This window comes from Diadema antillarum, unplaced genomic scaffold, assembly GCF_040938485.1.
Source record: "Diadema antillarum isolate AM-2024a unplaced genomic scaffold, OU_Dant_1.0 seq00002490_RagTag, whole genome shotgun sequence".
Classification (NCBI taxonomy): Eukaryota; Metazoa; Echinodermata; class Echinoidea; order Diadematoida; family Diadematidae; genus Diadema; species Diadema antillarum.
The window spans coordinates 50,516-73,617 of record NW_027273094.1 but is presented as its reverse complement, the minus strand read 5'-3'; the positions used below and the strand labels follow the sequence as shown (position 1 = coordinate 73,617).

The 23,102-nt window shown below is 42.8% G+C and overlaps 1 protein-coding gene across 1 annotated transcript; it reads left to right on the top strand.

The window, feature by feature from the left end:
- Nucleotides 1-6: 6 nt before the first annotated feature.
- LOC139714874 (fibroblast growth factor receptor-like 1) lies at nucleotides 7-21,940 on the top strand (the record flags this gene model as incomplete). The annotated part of the gene is made up of 5 exons (XM_071626523.1): nucleotides 7-112; nucleotides 15,176-15,256; nucleotides 16,749-17,030; nucleotides 18,267-18,623; nucleotides 19,394-21,940. Coding segments are annotated over 5 exons (1,356 nt in total), but the record flags the coding sequence as incomplete, so codon positions are not given.
- Between the last annotated feature and the right edge of the window lie 1,162 nt (nucleotides 21,941-23,102).

Genomic DNA, 23,102 nt, shown 5'->3' with positions numbered 1-23,102 from the left:
CTGGAGGGGCTGCGCATCTCCAACCTGGTGGAGGAGGACGAAGGGGCCTACGTGTGCCGGGCCACCAACGGCTTCGGGAGCGTCAGCATCGAGTTCGTTTTAACCGTGAGAGGTCAGTATCAAAACATTCATTCATGTCACACAGGCAGACGGACGTATATAATCTCTCGAGATATACATCTTGATGCCAAAATCAATCTTGCTTGATTCTTTTTCTTTCATCTCTTGCGGTAATTTGGCCTTTATGGCACGTTTGAATGGCACGCAAAGAAATCAGTGATTTTTTAAAAATCCCATAATGCACCTCAGCACACATAGGATTGCACACTCGGGTGCTTGGAGTCATTCTCTTGTCATTGTTTAGGCATGCACAATCTGGAGATTCAAAGCACTTCATATACAGCCAAGTGATTTTTTTGTTGTTGACATGTGTGAACGGTGGCAAATAAATTTGATTTTTGCATAGCGATGCAAAAATCAGATAGTTCCTGTTAGTGAATGCAGCTTTTTTCGTCCTTTTTTTTTTTGTATGTGGGAGGGTCTTTTGTTAATAGCATTGTTTGAATTTGGGACTCTGGTTTTATGTGAGAAGAAAATGAGAGTCAGATAGTGTTTCAATTTTGATCACAGCCTTCCATGGAACTAATGTTACGGTGAGATTTAGAAGATCATGGTAAAGGTGCTCTTATACTTTCAAACATTATGCTTCCATTCAGCTAAGTTGTCTATCATTTCAAGCCAAAAAATTCATGCACGGAGGCTGCTTCGATATATTGATATTCATTAGAATAGAACAAAGAAAAAAAAACACACCATGCCAAGCTCATCCGATTACTCCAGAAGACTGTAATAGCGCGGTCCGGTGAAAATTAGATAGCAGCATTCTGTGAAAGGTCTCATTCCATGACGAAGACAGATTGCATGTGGAGGGGTGCATTCAATTTCGTGCTGGAGATGTTTTCTGATTCAGCGGTTTCTGCCGCAAGAGCTGAATGGGAAGTGATGAAATTAAGATCAAACTGAAATCCACATTTGTAGTTACTTTGCCAGAAGAGTCTCTAAATCTCAAAAGGTATGGTGTAAAGAGAGTAATAAAAGCATCATTAGGTCTTACTGTGCTTTGCAATAGGAGGTGACAAGTGTAGAAACAGTTCCTTTTTTTTTAATGGGAGGTATGTGCCATTTTGTTGGTTCCATGTCAAGAAATATGATTACCTATTCATCGTAGACTACTTGTATTGCAGTGGATAGAACATACCTTCCCCTAGCCAACTGGGTTTCACTGTTTCTACGTTAATATGATTTGCATTCATATTTTTCTTTTTTTTTATTGAGATTGGTCTCTGATGGAATAAACTCTGTTCCAGGTTATGTACATCATGGCTTGTATGCAACATTTTTAGATTAACAGACTTGATGCAGAAATCCCTCTTAAATTTCTGTCTGCTTACTTTCTCTTTTGAAACTGCTGGGCCAACCTTTTCAGACATATTTGATTATTTTTTTAAATATTTATTTATCTTTTAATGTAAAGGATAAACAGCACAAACTAGCATAGTGTGGTCTTCTTGGTACCAGTGAGAGTCGAAATCTTCCACAGATGCAGCCCCCCCCCCCCTTTGGCGCCGTTTAGGCGTCTCTCCATTGTGCTGGTAGCATTGTTACAAGATTTTTGAAGAAGCTTCTCTGAATTTAACTGGTAAAAAATAAATGGTTTTGTTAGGTTACATTCAAAATGTTCATCTTCTACTTGTTACCTTAAAAGCGACATTTCCTTTAGCAACTCTACATCTGTGTCCAGAATTTGGTACTTCAGTTTATTATTAATATAAATTGTAATGTAATTCAACTAAGCACAGAATTCCACCCCTACCTATATTCAATCAAGTGGACTGGAGGAATATGTTCATTGCTTTCAGGCTTTTTATTTCTCCAAGTCTGTGGTCTTGAATCAGGGCAACGGGCGTCATTGCAGTTAAAAATCAGCCGGACAAAATCTATATGATTTTTTAATGCGGTGACTTTTGATTGGTGTAACAGCCATGCCAGGCTGCCTGTTAGATCCATTTCGGTTTTTTGGACCCATCAGCGATGAGGAGTGTGACTTGACTATTCCCATTATTACTACCTGTTGATCTCCCAAAGGAGATGGCAATATTTTGCCCAGATGTCGCACCCTGTGGTGAGAAATGGAGATAAACTTGCCTGCATATTGTTTTTCTTTTTATTGTTTTTTGTGTTGATGTTAACTACCAAAGAAATGTTGTTATTTGTTTCTTGAGAAAGTGTGGAGCCTGTGCCGATATCAGGAGCATTTCTTCTTCTTCTTCTTCTGTTTTTTTCCTAGTGCACCACAAAATATTGTTTTTCTCCCAGCAGTAGTGATGATGACATGTGTCAGTTCTTGCTTGCGTGAAATTGTGGTTATGTGTCCGGTCTTTGTTTGGTAAGGGTCTGTTTTTGGACTTGAACTTCCAGGAGGGGAACACAGCTGTTTCACAAGGCAAACAACAACAGCGAAAGAATGAAAGAGAGAAAGAGACTTGTTTGGAATAAGTAGAGACATATTGCATTTGTCCCGTAGTGGTACATTGTGTCTCAACTTTGTCTAAAGAAGTTATATTTATTATCTATTCTGTGAACCTGCTACTCTGAGGGGTATCAGTGGCTTAATGTAATTATGAACAAAGTGTTATGATTATTACTCCTTAACGTCACTTTGATTTCATAGAAATTGGCTTGAAACTGGAGTAAGGAGTAATATGGCCCTGTATTAATTTTAATGCCACACATTTTCTCCAGATACTTTGTGAACAAAAGAAAGGCTTTCCTCTTTTAATTGATATTTGCCATGCTGATGAATTTGTGGCCACTGCCCAGTGTGTACTGTAACATGTGAGCTATTCACTGCACAGCCCAGTGTTTTCAGTGTGATTTACGGTTTAGTGCTCCACTGAAATTTACGGAGAGCATTCAGGAGAGGCGATAAAGGTGCGTGCGCGCACCGTAAATCAGGAGACTGGGATTCACCAGGCATTGAGGCTGTCTCTCGGCCATCTCATTCTTAGCTCTGCGACTGATCCTCTTTGCAGTGTGAATCCTGTGTAGCCGTGAGTGCCGATGCTCGTCAGTAAATCAGGGCTGAAGGAGCAGAGTGTAGAAGCTGAGCTTGCTCAGAGAAAGGAGCAACATCGGTATCACAAATTGGTCCACGCAACCACTTGTCTCCAAATGCTCTCCTGTGCATACTTTTAAACCTTCTAATGAACCATCATTATTTTGTTTGTTTTGTTTGTTTTACTAGCATTAAAAGCATCAACACGACTGAAATGATATCGACAAGACAGGTCTTCTTTCAGCATTGTTTTTCCCAATAAGTTCCCCACCCTGAAATAAAAGAAGTGACAATAATGCACTTGCATGCCCCATAATGCCTCAGCTATGCTTCAAAATGCCATGCCTAATATTTCCACTCCGTTGCTCAGTCTTTAAGCAAGCAAGCAAGCACTCTTCCATTATTGGCATTGGCTTTCACACCAACAGTGTGCTGCTATGTCTAGCATGGGAATTGAAGTTTAGTAAAACTTTCCTGACTGTCATGCATAATAAATGTCAAAAAAAAAAAAACCCTCATGCAGACAAAGCATTACAAACCCACTTACCTAACTTGCCTGGGACATCTGAAACTCATTATTGGGCATGTGATGTGAATGGGCTCCTGTCTACCAAAAGTATGGGACCTGTGCCCAAATGTACAGTCTGGCAAGTCAGAGAAATTTTGTGATTGTTTTGTTCAATGCTCACGTTGAAAAGAAAACTAACAAGCAAAAAACGTAAGGAGTTTAGCCCCGGGACTCTTAAAATGCAATCTTAATGCTCCATGTTGTATTATATCAGCCTTGGGTTTCCCTTCTATGTGCCTCCAGACATGCTGTATGTCCTCCATAGACAAGAATGAGAACAAGTCTGATAGTGAAGATGATCAGTTTGGCTGTTCATATTTGATTGCTTGCCGTAATCCCAAGGACAAATGATGCTCTAGGATTTCTCTCCTTCTTCCTCCTCTGATGCTCCTCTCCTCCCGGCACTTGGAGGTATCGGCATGGTAACAGGAAGACAGTGTTGGAAGCTGAAGAGTAGGAGAGAATTAGTCATTTTGTGTATTGTGGGTTGGATTGAGCAGGGGTGGGGGGGGGGATGGGGGTGTTCAGAGGAGATAGAGGCCAGTTAAGTACTGGAAAAGAAATCATTTCAAAGAAACAAGGAGGATGGAAGTTATGGGCACGAGTTTGGAGCTTATCTGATTCGACAGTGTTTGAGTGGAGAGGAAAAGAGATGGAGTTGCAACAAAGTGGCAGTACGTGATACAAGCAGGACTGACAAAAAGGGTGGGGGGTATAAGATGTGATCGATATCAGCAGGAAGGTCATTAATGGAATGGAATTATGAAATATGAGAAATTAGATAGCAGATAGGAGGTTGGAGATAATAGAGCAAGAGAGAAAAGTTGTGCAAGAGCTGGCCAGTGAGATTGCAGTTAGAGTGTGTGGAAAGTCTGGATGTAAAGAAAAAAAAAATTAAACATTGAATGCACATATTGTTCTTCCATTTCAGTAAAATGTTTGTTGTTGCTGTTTGTGTATCATTGCTCGATTCATAAAAATCAACTGCCATAAAGAATGAAGTGTTTCCTTTAACATTATCTTTCCAGATGATCACATGGTACTTTTTTAGATGATCACATTGCACTTTTTTTTTTAGCTCACCTGAGCCAAAGGCTCAAGTGAGCTATTGCGATCGCCCTTCGTCCGGCGTCCGTCGTGCGTCGTGCGTCGTGCGTCGTGCGTCGTCCATCGTCCGTCGTCCGTCGTCCGTCGTCCGTCGTCCGTCGTCCGTCGTCCGTCGTCCGTCGTGCGTCGTGCGTAAACTTTTTACATTTTCATCTTCTTCTTGAAAACCCCAGGACCGATTTTCATCAAACTTGGCAGGTAGCATCCCTAGGGGGTTAGGAACTCAATTTGTTAAAATGGGCACCATGCCCCACCCAGGGGGCCCCCAGGGGGGCCCAAACCCCCCAAAATTAAGGAATCTGTAAAAATCTTCTTCTCTAGAACCAGAAGTGATAGAGCTAAGTTAATACTATGAGTTAGTACATTGATGACTTTAGTTTTAAGTTTGTTCATGGCAGAATCAGGGGTGCCCCCCTTTGGGACCCAGGGGAGGGGGGTGGGGAAGGGTTCTAATGGGGCCTAAATTGTACATTTTCATCTTCTTCTTGAGAACCCCATGACCCATTTTCACAAAACTTGGCAGGTAGCATCCCTAGGGGGTTAAGAACTCAATTTGTTAAAATGGGCACCATGCCCCACCCAGGGGGCCCCAGGGGGGCCCAAACCCCCCAAAATGAAGGAATCCGCAAAAATCTTCTTCTCTAGAACCAGAAGTGATAGAGCTAAGTTAATACTATGAGTTAGTACATTGATGACTGTAGTTTCAAGTTTGTTCATGGCAGAATCAGGGGTGCCCCCTTGGGACCCAGGGGGGGGGGGGGGGGGGTGAGGAGGGGTCCTAATGGGTCCTAAATTGTACATTTTTATCTTCTTCTTGAGAACCCCATGACCCATTTTCACCAAACTTGGCAGGTAGCATCCCTAGGGGGTTAGGATCTCAATTTGTTAAAATGGGCACCATGCCACACCCAGGGGGCCCCCAGGGGTCCCAAACCCCCCAAATGAAGGAATCTTTATAAATCTTCTCTAGAATCAAAAGTTATAGAGCTGAGATAATACTACAAGTTTGTTCATAGGAGATCCAGGGGTGCCCCTCTTGGGTAGGGGGGGGGGGGGGAGGGGGGGGGGGGGAGGGGGGAGGGGGGTGGGGGGGTGGTTGGAAGGGTCCAAATGGGGGCCTGAATTGTACATTTTCATCTTCTTCCTGAAAACCTCATGATGGATTTTTGTCAAACTTGGCAGGTAGCATCCCTAGGGGTCAATATCTCAATTTATCAAAATGGGCACCATGCCCCACCCAGAGGGCCCCAGGGGGCCCCAATCCCCCCAAATTAAGGAATCTTAAAAAAATGGGCCCTTGATATTGTACATTTTCATCTTCTACTTGAGAATGCCTGGTCAAATTTTGGTAGAGCTGTGAATGATTTAGATTAGTGACTGCGTGAAAGGTGAACTTGCGATACTCAGGTGAGCGCTAGACCCGCGGGTCTCTTGTTTAGATAAAGAGAGAGATGTTGGAGAGAGGAGCAAGTGCAAATTTTGACTGAAGATTTGGAAGTTTGATGCAAAATGACAAGGGGGGAGGGAAAGAAAACTGTTCGCACAGATAATGATGGGAAGTATAAAGGTGTTTAACTGCAATTACTCATCCTACCCCACCCCCCAAGGAAATGGATGTTTGGAGTGTATGATCAAGAGGAGGGCTTAGAAGGTCAAGTTATTGCCTGGATCTATGTATGACTGTTTGGATGTTTCGTATGAAGTGCCGGCTGGTGCATAATTCTGCAAGATTCTACTTCTCTTCCCCCCCCCCCATGCTTTATCACATCCTCTCATTCAGTTTTTTCACTCTTTCTCCCCCATTATTTTGGCACTCATATTCTCACTCCCTGAGTTGCTTTCCTCCATTTTCCTTCTCCTGTATATGTCTTCATTCCACTTTTCTCTCCCTATCACCACTCGCCATGTCTCCCCATGCCTCCTCTATTCCAGCATCCATCTATCTCTCTTCTCTCTCCTTCTTTATTCCACAATCCATTCACCTCTCTCTCATTCCCTCTCTCATAGAGTGCTCTCAAGACTACCAACTCCACCACCTCCTCCTCCTCCTCTTCTCCATTCTCCTCTCTATTTGCCCACCACCGCTCGCTCCTTGTTCCTCCTCCTCCTCCTCCTTCTCCCCCGTCTCCTCTCCCAGCCCAGCCCCCGGGGCTCCGGCCCCCCTCTTTGATCCTGCCGCCTCTCCCCCGTGGCATCCAAATGTTAGCAAACATTTTCCACACAATGTATGCTGGTTTGGCACACTATTCCACCAAGGGGATAGGAGGAGGGAGGGGGGGGGGGGTGGGGGAGAGTGTTGGAAATTGTGGGAGGGGGGAACACTACCTAATACTCATGCTGAGCTCTTCTCCATGAACTCCCCACCCCCACCCCCAATAAAATGATGATTTCGTGAAGCATTTCTGAACAGACAACTGCTGTAGGGTCAGAGGAGTCAAAAGGGAAATGAACAAGGTAGAACTAGAAATGAAATATGACGAGATAATCTCTATTTGATTTCTGACTCACCACTCTCGGTAGCAAATGTGGCAAATTTTCAGCTAGTATGATGGGAAGTACTTCCTCATGTGTGGTTTTGTTTCTTGTTTCAACACAAGTGACGATTTCTTCAGGTGTATTCATTTTTCTTTCAAAAAGACAGAACACTTCTTCTGCACCACAATGATAAAATGTTGGACTTTATTTTGGTACTTTGATACTTCTTTAGCAAACCAGACACTCCCCTAATTCTAAGTAAGGGGATTAAAGAAGAAAGAAAACAACTCATCTCAGACTTGCTTTGAGTTGCCGAAATGGTTGAATACTAGCTAGCACCAAGCACTTACACACACATGGTGTAAGAAGGGATGGGTGTGTAGGGGTGACTTGGTCCCCACAATGCAAGCTCTGCAAATTAGTAACCTACCTACATGTATACTTTATACTATCTACTGTAAAAGTGGATATTTCCGCATGAGTAAATTTTCGTGCTCGGCAGGGTAAAATAGATTTTGTGTATTTTTAATTTTGTGGAATCAGGACATTCACTACTGGAACATATGGCATGCAAAAATATTCACTTGCTTTTATTTTCACGCTAGCGTCTGGTTGCACGAAAATGGGCGAAAATTTCCACACTGCGAAAAATTTCCACTTTTACAGTATTGTGTTGGTGACTGGCTCTTTTCTACTTTACTCTTATGTTGAGGTAACAGCAGGATCCTGCAAGGTATAATTTTGATGCAATGCCTAATGCAATGTGCTTTTTGCATTTGGAGGTGAAGATACATTTAACATACAATTCTGTGAAATTAGACATGGCTAAAGTAGATACATACATGTTCATCATTTAAGTCATATCTACAAATTACTGTTTCTGGAAGGAAACATTCCAAATGGTTCTTAGAAGGTTCAAAGGTTTTTGGACAAGTTGAAAATGATGGGATAAGTTGCGAAGCTGTGAGAAGGTTTCGTAGTTGGAGACTGTAGAAACAACTTTCATCATATTCATTTCCAAGTTGGGTATGTCAACATTGATATCTTGCTTACTTTTTGTCTATCATTTTTAACATGGCATGATATTTTGCTTTCCTCCCCCCCCCCCCTTTGTTTTAGCTGCATCATTCTGGAGATAGATGTTCCTATGGGCAAACATTGTTGGTTTCACTTGCCCATCGTCCTTCCTTGTCGGGCCATTTCAAAGTCGGAATTTCCGGAGTAAACATTAGCAGGGAAAGAAGTCGTACATTTCTCCATGGGGAAAAAGAGTTTCCCCTTCCATCTTCAGCGGTTTTTCCTGATTTTCTGTACACTGTGATCTGTCTTCTACCCTAGCACCAATGTGACATTCATGCAATATTATTTCATAATGTTTGTTTGTTTGTTTGTTTGTTTGTTTGTTTGTTCAGTGATGTAGTTTTACTTCAAGAAAGAAACAAAACCTTAAAAGAGCATGTTTCTGGATGATCTCTGCGTCTTTGACATAAGAAAGTGTATTTCTCTGTGCCTCTATCAGAATTTATTCATCGCATATTGATCCATTTCCCCGTGGATAAAATGCATTTTTGTGTGTATGTCTGTGTGTGTGTATGTGTATGTGTATGTGTAACCCTCTCTAGGTACTGACTAATCTTCTAGCCATAATATTGCTTTCCTTTCAATTGATTTTTGTTTTCTCTCTCTCTCTTTAAAAGAAAGGGAGAAAGTTGTGGAGTGGAATGGACTATATTGCACTTGAGGAACAGTATTGGTCCCTGGAAGTTTTACCCCCGTTTGTTGGGTTGGAAAGCACCCCTATCGCCCGGGGGCCTGCCTTCTCTGGTAGCCCCCTCAGAGCCTACCTGTCAGCCCCAGCAATTATGGCACCACATAATGGGAGCCAGGGTTTATTACCACCACAACTCTCTCTCACTTGAAAGGAGGAAGGGAGAGGTAAAAAAAAATAAAGGGGAAGGGGGCAAGAATCAAGATGAAAAAAAAAAGAGGGAGAGAGGATGAGAGAGGAGACTTGAAGTGGAAGGAGTAGAGTAAGTAAATCAGTAGAGAAAGCTTAGATGTGAAGTGGTAAACTTTTTCTCTGTGTAGTCTTGATTATGCAGTCCTCACTCCTCCCTCATGCATCTCTGTGTTTTGTACTGGACATAAGGCTCCCCTGTTATATTGTTACAGTCATTGAGTGTTCAGAAGTGCATAATCCAAGGTCTGCTTCCATCCTCCCTAAATGATTACAGAACTGTCAAGTTTGTGAGTTGATAGGAATGCCCATTCTTTTGTCTTGGTAGCTAATTTGTGCTCTTACAGCCATGGGGCGTGGCAAATGGCAGGACATTCTCACAAGCAAAATCTGTCCCTTCGACTTTGTAAAAGCTGTTATTTTTGTGAGGGTTTTACTTTCCCGAATTTTGCAAATCACTGTTGGCCCACGAATTTAACAACACGTGAAAATGTAACCACACGCTAGGGTATCATCGCACATACTGCAGCATTGGTGTCAACTGGCGGAAAAAAAAGCATTGCAAAAATGTCTGTGCCCTCCTCATATGCAAAAGTAACAACTTTTACAGTATGTCATTTATCTACAAAGGGGGAATGGCATTTTGGTCATGCATAGAATTACGAATCTTGAGCCCATGTACCCAACAGACCAATCACTCGAACCACAGGACCTCTATGCTCTGTGATCTTCAGATGACATTCAAGTCACTGATTTCCTGAAACGTTTTTATTTCTTGGTCACTGTAAAAGTGGTTTCTTTCACGGTGGTTTTATTTTCGCGCTTTTCACGCTTTGAGGTTGAACCGCAAATTTGACATCACGCGAAAATGTTTTGAAATCGTCGCTTGTTACAACGCTATCATTACCAACCACAAATTTAAACACACGCGAAAAAGTCGGCACCGATGGAAACCGCGAAAGTTTCTGTACGCAAAAGAAACCACTTTTACAGTATTGATTTGACATTTTCAGTAGAATACCAGTGTTTCTGTCAGAGATGTAAAAGGAATAGTGCACAATTAAAAACGACAAAATTGTGATACTGATGTTAATCCTTGGGCCAAGAGATGTCATGCAAGCCAGTTGGGCATCCTCTGGTGAATTTGTAGAACTGAGGAAGATCTGCTAAAGAGGGCTGGCTGCTGATTTTAGTAATTCACCTTGCTTGCATTCATGGGTGATGTTAGCAACCGGGACTAAGCCCAGAAGACTATGGTTGCTCATGTCTCTTGCTCTCTCTGTCTTTCTCTCTCCAACAAAAGTGTGCCTCGCTGCTGCGGCACGTTTTTTCAGCATGGAGGAACACTCGCAAAAACTCTCGTTCCAACGCCTCGCCAACGAGATGAGGCGCGAGGTGTTGGTTCAGGGACCGGTGTTGTCAGTGCCAAGAGAGACTTGGGCTCAAAAAACAGACCTGACCTCGTGTGACCCCCCCCCCCCCCCCCCCCCCCCCCCCAAGAGAGACTGAGAGAGAGAAAGAGAAGGAGTATGTGTTCATCCTCCCAGGTTTTGGACCCACAAACCCCCATGAGACTGGCGTTTAACCTCCTTCGTCTATTAGCAGAGAAAATACTGAGGTGTGAAGTTGGTTCACCCAGGGGATCAGTGTGTGACTTCAGTCTCCAAAGTTCTGTGCCTTGAGTGAGCTCCCTCACTTTCTCTTCCACCCAATCTTCCTCCTCCTTTTCCTCCATCTATCTTCTCTCTTTCTTTATCTTCCTTCCTTTTTTCTTTTCTTTATGCACCTTTATACCTTCTTTTATGTTTTTCTCTCCATTTTTGCATTGGCATGTATAAAGAAGGTATCTCTTCTCCATTACAACTCCCTTTCCTTCATACTTCATGTCGATCTTTTGCATGGCAGAAAACTATCTGTATCGCCTCTCCCCTCAAGGCTCTGTTGGTTGCCTCATTGAGGAACTCCTCAATCTCAAAGAGACCAAAAGGCAGGGATCTGGGACCCTAACCATCCCCTACCTGGCTGGTGAAGAAACATGGAATTGGTTAGACGTGGAATCAAACTTCTTCTCGACCCGTGGGGACGAAGGAAGGGTAGACAGGCCTGTTCAGGGCTTGGCTCTAGCCTGCTTCTCGCCATCATCTCATTGGGGGAGAGAGAGGCACCTGCCAATGGGTGGAAATGTTACCCCTTTCATGCTTACGAAATTTCCACCCCAGATTTTTCTAGGAAGTCGCGGGTGATGCTGTAGCATATGAAATGCATCGCGGGTAAATTCTCGGGTAAAATGCCAGGTGACTTTTCGTAAGTCTTGCCCTAGAACCATCCGTGGTAAACTTGCGGGTGTCCCCGCAAATTCCTGGGTGAGACTGTAGCATGAAAGTAATTGCGTGTAAACTGCCAGGTGAAATCAAAGGTCAGCCAACCAACAGCATCTTGCAAGCCATTTCACGCATGCGCCACAACATGTACTTGCACTGCGGAAGAGCGGGCGAGAGAAATTCAAGCAGGATCTCATTCGCTAGTTTGAAAGATATTTCTCCCGAGTATTCATTCCCCGTTTGATTCCCCGTCAGATCTCCCTGGTGATCACCCCAGCGACTAGCGTGAAAGGGGGATGTTTCTACCACATCCGTAGATCTCATGAAAGCGATGGAGTCTGGACTGCTCTACTTTCCTTATTAAGTGGGTTGTGAGTCCTTGACTAGGTCTCTGACCAAAGTTTTACCCACCATGCAGAAGAAGACTGACAGGTTTGAGTTTAAAATCCAGACCACGTGCCAAACCAGCCCCTCTGTTTTCTCTATTTCCCTCTCTAGATTTTTTTTTGTTCAAAAATCTGGTTTCTTATGCGCTCTTCAGAAAAAAAAAAGAAGAAAAGATTGAAGTACTCATATGGTTTTTACATTCACTCATATGGCCTCTTTCTGCCAACCTGAGGTTTTGCACGATCAAGCTTTTTTTCTCCCCCCTTTTTTTTTTCATATCATTTTGAAATTTCATATGAGAATAAGTTCAGAACTGGTCTTGGCTGTGTATCTTATCTTATCTGCCCTAAAAATCCCCTTTCCCAGCTCCATCGTAATCTATTCACTCTTATAATTAACAAATCTGTAGCATAACAGCTCACGTTTGGAACCCAACCTCAAAAGTCCCGTCAAATGATGATACCCCACTGATTGGTCAGTTTTGGCTTTGATAGTACTTTGCGTTTCCCTTTGTCCTTCAGGCTGTATGGATGGCATCAATTTGGTGGGAAAGAAACATTTCTTTTACCTTTTTATCTCTATTTCTTCTCTTTTTCGTCTAATTTTGTCATTGTTTGGTGCATTCCCCCCCCCCCCCCCCACCCCGACTCAGTTGGATTTGACCCAATTTTCACAAGAGTGGGAAAAACCTGTCACAGTTCGAATTTTTTGCCCAGCAGTATTGTGATGGATTAGATAAGAATCGTCCAGTTGATATCAATGGCACTTGCATTCATGATTTGAAAATACATGTATCTACTGTGAATGAGGTTGTATTAACCACACTATCTTCCCTGCTGAAACGGGTCAAAATTAAGGGTGTGGTTTATACACCATTGCAGGCTTTACCTACTACTAGTACTAGTCTACATGTCTGCATATAGTAGGCCCTATGCAGACAGTGTTCACTAATGTGTACAATCTACCATTCTTAGTGTGCCTGTGGATTGTTAAGGTCCTGTCACACCTTTCCGGGCAAGCCTTGCATGTGATTGGTGAAGAGCAGTCTTTGCTACCTGGAGATCCCCGCAAATGGTCAGCACATGACAGTACCAAGAACGTATCTTGTCCGTATTCACCCGGAGGTGCGCACGCAAATCCTATTTACCTGCAGCCATGTTTAGGCCCTGTCACACCTTTCCAGGCAAGCTACGCGGGCTTCTTCTTTGTGGGGATTTTCCAGCATACCGGGCAATTTCTGAGGGTGGACAAGGATTTTGGGCGAGTTTTGCATGCGTCTTACTCCCTGGACGTGTGCTACTCAATGAAGATGACGGAACTCAACATCTTTATTCCATTCTTTAGTGAAAATGAATTCCTCTTTTTTTACACAGTTATGACTAGAGAGCATTTAGCGTAGCTTGCATTCTCAACATGCTGGCAACTGACTTCAAATGGATATGAAATTCGGCAGTACAGTATTAGGGACATATTTCTCTGACACCTGTTCAGAGATAACACCAGAATGGATGGTATAGCTTGAAGAGGGCTGGCCCCTTGATTGAAGCACTGGTGGGTGGGAAGGCAGTCTATCTCAAGCCGAAAGAAGATTTGTTGTAGCTGCCTGCAGCGTTTGGCTTCATGATGCTGGTGGAGCATTTGTCCAATGAAGTCGATTGTTTCCTCTCAAGATGACCGGCTGATGCCTTTAAATAAGGATTCAAACATGAACAATATGTAGAAGGAATTCTGACGTTTTCTTAGTCGTCAGCACCCCTGTAGACAATTTCCACTGAGTGGTGTATTCTTCTGATATGGGATACAACTTTGAAAATGAAATATACTTCAGAAAAAAAACAAAAAAAAAACAAAAAACAGAAACCGTACAATGGGTACAGCTGGCAGACATATTCTTCTGGTATCAATTACAACTTTGAAAATGAACTTCGGTAGAGAAGAGAGCACGTAAAAAACAGGAAAGCTAGCTATCCCTTTTAATTGGTAGGAAGAGAATTCAGGAGGGAAGTTAGGGATGAAGAATTTGAAAACCTTCGTTGATTTCATTGAGGAGAGACCCTGGGTGTGCGCATAGCACTCCACTGTGGTATGCTACAACATTTGCTCTAGGTAAACATGGGGTATAGGAAAAATAGAGGAGATCGCTGAGAGAAGAGAGAAAGGGGGGCCGAAATTCAAACCTCTCCAATTCAGGCGCCCAGTGCACTCACCAGAAAGAGAGAGAGAGAGAGAGTGGGGGGGGGGGGGGGGGGGGGGGGAGAGGAAAATTCGGACAAAGCCCCTCTCATTTGCATATGAATTGTCCCAAATCTATGCTTGTCCTTTCAAGACTGTCCCTGTGTGCAGAGTCTGTGAAATGGCAGTGGATTGTTCATGAATTGGCAAAACAGTGTGGACCTTACAGCTTTGAATACAGACACTCACTCAAGGGGGGGGGGGGGGAACATAGAATGAAAAAGTGGTCCTCTTATGATGTACATTTGTGTTTGTTTGTTTGTGTGTGTGTGTGTGTCTGTGTGTGATGTGTTTGTGTTTTCTTTCTTATCCTGAAGTGGCTTGCTCTTGTATGCCAGTATTGATTTATTTATTGTTTGCTTGAGTGTTTTGTTGTTGCAGAAAGGTGAAGAGATTTTAAAAGGGTTGGTGAAAGGGAAGAGGGGAGTGAGGGGGGGGGGGGGGGGAGATTGGTTTGGGTAAGAAAGAGAAGAGGCGAGCTGACAAAAATTGGCCCGAGCTTAATGGAGCTTTTAACGAGGACAGGGTCTTCGCACATATCTATCAAAGGGTGGTGCTGAATGGAAGGAGAATAGGGTGCAATTAGGAGGTGAGGAATTTTTGAGGAATACCCGTGTTTGGTGGGCGTCCTCCCTAACACTTTCCAGAGCAGGCGCATCAGTAGTCGTTCGTTCAGATTGACAGGGTTTTTTTTTTTCTTTCTTCTCTTCTCCCGTCGAACTTATTTGATAAAAGCCCACCTAGAAGTAGTGAGCCCTCTGTTGATAGCTTTGGATGCAGACACACTCTCTTCTTTATTGTCTTTCAGTCTGATCTTGCATTTGCAAAGTTGTTTTCCATCTTGTGTCCCACGTGATTTATGACCATACTTAAATTCCTAAACTCTTGACTGGGTCAGTGATTCTTGGTATTAGATTACTTTGCTTAAAGAAAACAACAACCACTTCAGTTGAAAATAAAGATGACTTATAATGAATGTTAATTTGTGCATATCTTTCTGCCTTTTCTTGTAGAGCGTTCAAGCGATCCAGACCCAGAAACAGAAGTGGAAGAGCCAGAAGTGGACGAAGGAGTGGACCGACCAACAGCAGGAAGTAAGTATCGCCATGGCAACTAGCTACAGGGTGGAAGAGGGTGAACTATAGCCCTCATTTGGAGAAAGGGGATTTGTGTCGTGCCTGAAATATATCCACAAATTACTTTTCCATGGGGTGATGACAAAGAGTACTGTCACCTTAAAGGAGCTGGGGAAAGGTGAAAGTTTGTGGAAGGAGAAGGGCTGATCACATCTTCTTACATCGAGAGATGTGATCTTGAGTTTGCAGACCAGAGGACCCGATGAATATGATGAGAAGTGAAAAGATGCATGCCATCTTTGGTGAAGACACCTTCTGCCATTTGATTTGATGGAGAAGGAGCCCCCCAAAGAGATGGTCATTTTTCTACCTACCACAGAGGGCAGCACACACATATGACAATTTGAATGTATCTGGACAAGTGATTAGAAACTTCCCACCACTTCAGTCATTGAATAAAAAGATATCTTGGTTCGTGACTGTGATATTACTTGCATATTGGTCCTCTTATACTTTTGATAAAATCCAACTGGCAAATATGAATTATTGTCATATACTAGTAATGGAACCATTGTAGGAGGTGTTCCTAATTCATCTGGAGCAAAGTCACAAAGATACAGTTTTCCGATTAAGAAATGTATAGTAAAACTGAAGCTGGCTGGCAAATTTTAATCAAAAGAGTGACTCATTTTTGTTAGTCCTGATATGTGGGGCTTTAGATTGTGCAGTGGATTTCAATGCTCATATTTCAGGATGTTTTTCCAAGTTCACTTGGATTTTCATTGATCTGTTGCATATTAATGTCATCGCCTTTGCATAATATCTCTATACTTGTTGATGCTCCCCTGGGGGCAGCCTAGGTAGGGAAAGTGGGGGATGGATCATCACATCATAGACGATGGTCCACATTTGAGTGGACAGGGTGGCTACTGTCAGGTGGCACAAGTGATGACTGTTTCAGATTAAAAAGCTCTTGAAACTGGAGTGGCCGTTTGTGTCTGCTGCATGGCCTGTCTGTCTAGTATCGTAAGGGTGCAAAGTCTTTGGATTTTTTTTTTCTTCTTCCCTTCAAGATGTCTTTCTTGTTGAGTGTAGATCTTGCATTCTTGGTTGTTGTCATTGGTTTGATTTTTTTTTTCCTCATTAGTGGTGTACGACTATTGTTCCCATGAATGAAATCTTCACTCATTTCATTTACCCTTCCATACATACTCCACCCAGTCTGTTTTTTTTCCCCCTAACCTTCATATGAAACATTTAGTCTCATTTAATGTCCCCCGATCAAGCATAGAGAAATTCATACTTTTTAGTAAACTGTGCAGTTGTCACATTTGTTAGAAAACAAAAAAGACAAACTTTGTATCATTATTTCATTTCTCCCTCTCTTCTTTTCTGTTTTCTCTCTTTCTTTCATTTTATTTTTGTCTGTCTCCTGTGCATGTCTGTCTTGTCTGTCTGTCTGTCTGTCTGTCTGTCTGTCTGTCTATCATTTTTATTTCCACTTCTGTAGCAAAGCCTCAATTTTCTGAGACCGGCAAAATGACGAGAGCCCATAAGATAGTGAAGCCGCTGAACAGCTCAGTCAGGCTAAAGTGCAAGTCCACGGGACACCCTAGGCCCTTGGTGACATGGCTGAAGGACGACGCGGAAATTGTCAGTGCGGACGGCCAGCGCCCCCGCCAGTTCACTCTCAAGTTGAGCCACTTAAAACCGGAAGATAGCGGCACCTACCGGTGCATTGTGTCAAACGAGCATGGCCGCATAAACGCCACATATATTTTAGACGTTGTAGGTGAGTCGCAGGGGAGGGATTGTCGGGGGCAGGAGAAGGGGGTGGAATTGGTTGGAGGGGAAGAAGGAGGGGGTGCTCCTGGCATCTTCTGTGCCCCTCAAGCTTGGTTCACTTTCAGTAGCCCTTGATCATGGGAAGAGAGATAAAAGGGGAAGGGATATATTTGGGTGTGTGAGGTGGGCTTAGCAGGTCCCTTATAGTGGAGCTCAACCCCTGCAACTACTGAAGGGGCAGGGGTGGGGGAGGACAGTGTTGTAAATACACTCAACTCTTTTCATTTATTCTTGGTAAGGCAGTGGCATATTGTTGGCTAATATGCAACATGACCATAGATCTTTCTCTAGGCTCTCGATGTCAGGCATGTAAATCTACACTTTTAGGAGCTTACATCGGGTTCAATTCAAAATTTCTTTGCCTGGTACGTGTGAGAAGCAAGATATTTATTGGAAACCATTTGTTGATTTAATAAGAAAAGGGAGAAAAAGTTATAAACCGTAGTTCTGCCCTGAGTAGGGAAGGAATTGTGATTTTCTTTTTTAATCATCAATATCATGTGGAAAATTGATGAACCAAAGGGAAATGCACCTGCTTAGTCACTGAGTAGAAATACACTTTCAGCTATTCCTTTACTATGCATGATATTTCTTGCCCACTTGTGTGGAGTTGTCTGTATTTGTGTAAAACAACAGAAGAAAAAAAGCAACCCAACTCACGTTGAAGTCCCGCTGTGTGAAATTAATTTTGTTTCTTCATCTCAAAATATGGCATCGTCCCCTCTTAAATTTGATGTGTGTGCATCCCCCTTAACCTGTGGTTTGCAATGCGTATCCCGTCTCTTGTTTAGCTCTCAGTCTGTGTGGAGTAGATAGATGTAGTTAGCATGACTCTCTTATGTTTCTGTGTTTCTGTGTGTTGATTCTGGTTGCATGTAGTGATGACATAGCACCCAAACACCAGCTAGAAAAGTAGTCTTTGGTTTTGAGGTGGACTTTTGAAATGTGTCTGCCTTCCATGGTCATATATTTTGTATTCTGGTACAATTGCATGTCACGGGAAGTGTAACAATTTTGCATTGCAACTGGATTTTAGAAGAGGTTCAAGTTGTGGTTTGAAGCGTAAGACACACTGATGACACACCATGTGTCTTCATGATTTAGTAACCATTGCTCCATTTTTTCTGCCCCCATCCCTCCCCCCACCCTCTTACTCATTCCCATCCCGCCTTCTTTATTCCAGATAAAATCAATAAGAAACCCGACCTGGTTGGGGAGCACCCGGTCAACACGACGGTGGAGTTTGGCGGCACCACCTCGTTCCAGTGCCGGGTGCGCAGCGACATGACGCCCCACATCCAGTGGCTGAAGCAGGTGCCGAGCGGCGCCTCGGCCAAGCACGCCAACGCCACCATCCAGATGAACGGCCAGTACTTTGTGGTGCTACCCGCCGGGGACGTGCTGGTGCGCCCAGACGGCTCCTACCTCAACAAGCTGATGATCTCCTATGCCACGGCGGAGGATGCAGGCATGTACATCTGCCTGGGAGCCAACACCATGGGCTACAGCTTCAAGAGTGCATTCCTGGAGGTTCTGCCAGGTAGGTGTCCAGTTATGCCACCTCCTTTTAAGACCTGGTAGCGTGGGAAGAGAAGGTTTGCTGAGATGAATTGATCTTCGTCGCTCCTTGCTGCCCACCAGGGAACATTCGTTAATCACGAGTAGCACATGCCTGCTAGAATAGGATTGCCCATCAGTGAATATGCGCACCGAAGCATATGCTCATCAGTGACGTTTGCCTCTGGTTTAGATTTTTCAGCTGAAGAAACAGTTGAGATTCTTCGGCTGCGTGTGTGTTGCATTTTAAGCTGTACATAATTCATTACTGTGATTGTAGAATTTGTCCAAGTTTGGGCTAGCCTTCCCGTTGGCTCGGTCTCCCCATTCTACCAAGTCCTTTTAACCTCTCTCATGACCACCAACCACAACGCAAAGATGGTTTGCTTGATGCATAATAGGCTTGTACTCACAACAGTCACAAGTTTTATTGGAGTTTGCCAATCCTGAAAGATCAGGAGCAGTGAGATCACAGACCATCAGGATTTTGTATTCTTTCTGAAAGTCGGGGAATTGAGATAATTGCAGTAAATGACCTTACTTTGGCAGTTGTGAAAAGGTCAACTCAGACCCCCCTTTTCTCATACTGTGCAAACAAACCCAAGCAGGGCACTAGGTTTCTTGTCAATTAATGAAGTACAGTGTGGGAATGCATGTTTGTAACCTGATACTATCATAGGCATCCTGTAGAAAAACTCTATGTAACTTTTACTCTAAACCAATCCACCCCTCTCATGTTATTCTCTGCCTCAGACCCCAACCTGAATATGGTGGACCCGAGTCAGCACCAGACACCGCGGAGCCACCACATCAACCAGGGCAGTTGGGGCCAGACGGAACAGGGTCTCCTCATCGGCATCCCGGTCGGACTCGCCCTGGTCTTCGTCGTGGCCGTCATCGTCTGCATGGTCAGTCGCAACAAGGCCGGCGAGCGGCGGCGCACCCCACCCCCGCCCCCTCAGCTCCCAAACCACCACGTGGCCAAGAAGGACTATGGCAGAGAGTACCTTCACCACGCTAGCCTCTCCTCCCACCACCATCCCCACGGCTTGGACATTGAGCAGTGCGCTCCGCTCACGGGCGGGCCGCAGTGCCCGCCCATCGCCTCCCAACAGACTCTGCACATATACCCCGTGCCAAGCCGGGAGAACGCCCTCAATCGCTACCAGGACGTCCACTCACCGAGCAGCTTCTCGGACACGATGAAGAGCAACAACAGCTTGACGAGTAGCCGGGCCAACATGCACCATCATTTACACCAGCACACAATCCTGCACTGCTAGCAGCTCATTTGCCTTTTAATTTATTCCCAAACATTCACTGTTTCTTTTTTCTTTTTATTTTCAACTTTTTTTTTTTTTTTATAGATAGTGAATAGATATATATCTATATATATATGAACACTTGTACATACCATAGACAGAATATAGAATTTGTACAATCATCCCATTGTGTTGGGATGGCTCACAAACCAAGACGAGGAATGCAAGACAATCTGTAATCGTCTCCGGCTCGGTAACAATGACTAGTACCCAGCTGCCTGTTAATGTGGCAGTAAAGTGCCTGCTTCCGTAGACTTTACCCCAGTGCATGGCACATGGTGTAATGCAACACTTGTACAGGGAGAAGCTCCACGCAAGTCTGTCAATTTATGCTCCATATGTGTACATGATGTCATATATATTTGATTCCTTGAATGTAACATATGTCAGTAAAATGTGTACAGAGAGAGAGAGAGAAGAGAGAAGAATAAAATCTAGTGCCTGTAGGTACTCTTGTAAATGTATATAGTATAAATAAGTACAGATATTTATATATAAGTATATGATTGAAAGAAAGAGAAAGAGAGAGGGTGAGAGAAATAAGAGAGAGAGAGAGAGAAAGAGATAAGGTGTAAGAGTGGGAGAGAGAGATAGAAGGAGAGTGCTTCATAGCAAGAAATTAGGAGAGAAAGATAGAGCTAGGCGTATCGTCGGTATATTTCTCTCACATAGTGTTTAGATGTCTGCAAAATGAGACCGACGTGAGATATAGGAATGTTATCAAAAACAGTATTAGAGGTCACGTCGAACAATGCAGGGAGATATCAGATGGACAAAACTTCTTTTTTTTTCATATGTATGTTCGCTTGTCGTTGAGGACCTGTTAGAAGCAGTGACCAAACTAAGACTGGAAATAATGTGGACAACTCATGTGAAGCATTTATGAAGTGTTGTGTATTGTGAACTGTTTCTTGATGTTTCATTTCATTTCTGTCTTACTGGGTTTGTAAGCACTTCTGAGCCCCCTCCCCCATGCAATACACACTTTAACAAGATAAGGACATACATTGTATACCACAAAGCACAATCTTAATATCGTTTGATTCCATGTCATTTATTCAAACCAGAGTGTGGCTGTTGGAAAAGCCAAAAAATACAAAACCACACACAATGTTTTGCATGCACTTGACATTATTTTCATACCCCCATGGGGAAAAAAAAAATCACATGACATACGTGCAAGTGAAGTTTTGACAAGAAATGGAAGGACATAAAATAAAAGTGCATTGACTGCCATCTGTAGTCTCTTTGGTCTTTCCCATACACTCTTTTTTTATGTTTGCACTTTTTTCCTTTCTTTTTTTTCTTCAAATGCGTGATTGTTACTATGCATGGTTGTCTCATTTGTCTCATAGATTTTTGTTCTACAAACAATTGCACCAGATTTGCATATGAGAAATTTCATTCTTGGAAATGATGTGTGTGAGTTTGGAAAGGAAAGAGAAGAAGACATAGCCAAACACAAGACCTCTTCCATAGCGTTTGTTCCATTAGTTCATTTTGAAGTGTTAGCAGATGTGGTTTTGAGATTCTGTCTGCCCGTAGTAAAAATTGAGGTGGGTTGTCACATTCCCATCTTCAGATTGATTAGACTCGTCGAATGAATCAGAATCCTGCAGATTTTCGAAACCCTTACACCATTTTAGGACAAGAGAAGGAAAAAACAAAACAAAAACGTACCGTCTTCCAGATGTATCTTATTTTTTATTCCAAGGATATGCTGTTTGCCTGTTTTTAGTGGTAGGAAAGGTCAGCTTGTGCAAATTCATACTTTTACATTGTCAAAAAGTGACACAGGAATAATAGCACGCTTTTTATTGTCAATTCTTAATTTAAAAGAGGTAATAACCTATTATTATTTCAGCTAGATACAACGTTGCATGTGTATGCTGACATTTTTTATTCGTAGAGGATTTTGAATGTGCAACATAGACATTTTTGTTTGTTACTCTTTGTCAATTTTTTCTTGTTAAATAACTTGATCGCCTCCATTAATTCTAAATTGTGTAGCATACTATACAATGACGGACAACAGTGATTATTATGATATTTCGTGTGCTGCTCTGTATCAGAAATGGCAAAGCCAGACAAGTAGAATGAACAGTGTCAATGTGTATTTTTTAAAACATCTTTTTTTTTAGAGAGAGAGTTTTAGAGTGCAAAATTTTCCACTTGTTGATTGGTGAGAAATAAAATTTGCCACAATTATTTTTAGAAATTTCCCTAGGTTACCTCAATCTTTCTAACCCTTTCAGTACCAGAGTCAAACTGGACGTGGACAATGTCGATGATACTTACAACTCTGTGTTCGAAGAGAGTTTTGACTATCGTGAAGAAGACGTGTACTTATGCTCTGCAGATTCAGTAACTCTATGAGATGTAGATAGGAAAAGAAATGTTATCCTTTCGTTGTCTCCACCTTTGCCGGCAGTTTGTTACCATTTCCTGTGGCACCTTTTTGATATATATTTATATTTTTACCCTTCTGATAATTACTTTGTGAAATAAACCATTAAACCCCATTGGTCAGTACTGGACGTTTCTCTTTCGGTGAGCTTGACACTAGTGTTTAGGCTGGAGTGCCTTCTCTCAAAGAGCACACAAAATTCCTGGCCCCTATGTGACTTGCTGTTCTCTGTGCAATAGCAGAGACCATGAAAAAGAAAAAAGAAAAAAGGAGGGTGTTAGTGGTGTATTCCTCAGATTTAGCCCTAAAATTCCAAATAATTATATTCACCACATTTTATCAGGGGGAACACAGCCGTTATATAATTGTGTGGTTATCATTTTTTTTGTTTTGTTTTGTTTTTTTCACTGAGATGATGATTTGAATCCAGCAGCATGGAATAAATCTGTATCAGCTCAGAGTTTGATATTTCCTACCACTTCATAGAGTTGTTTGTCATATGTTAGTTGGAAGTTTCATCGTTTTCGCTTTTGGTAAGGCCATTGTTTAGTTTTGCAGTGCTCCATTCTGATGTTTTTCTCTCAAAGTAGACGTCCTTGGGAGTGGTGACTGGTTGCAACAGCCATAGTTGGACATCGAGAGCAATGTTCTATCTCTCTAAAAAATTCATTAATGTTGAACAAAGCAAACCAGCGGATAAATAGATACCACTTGTTTGTAGGCGTCGATTTTG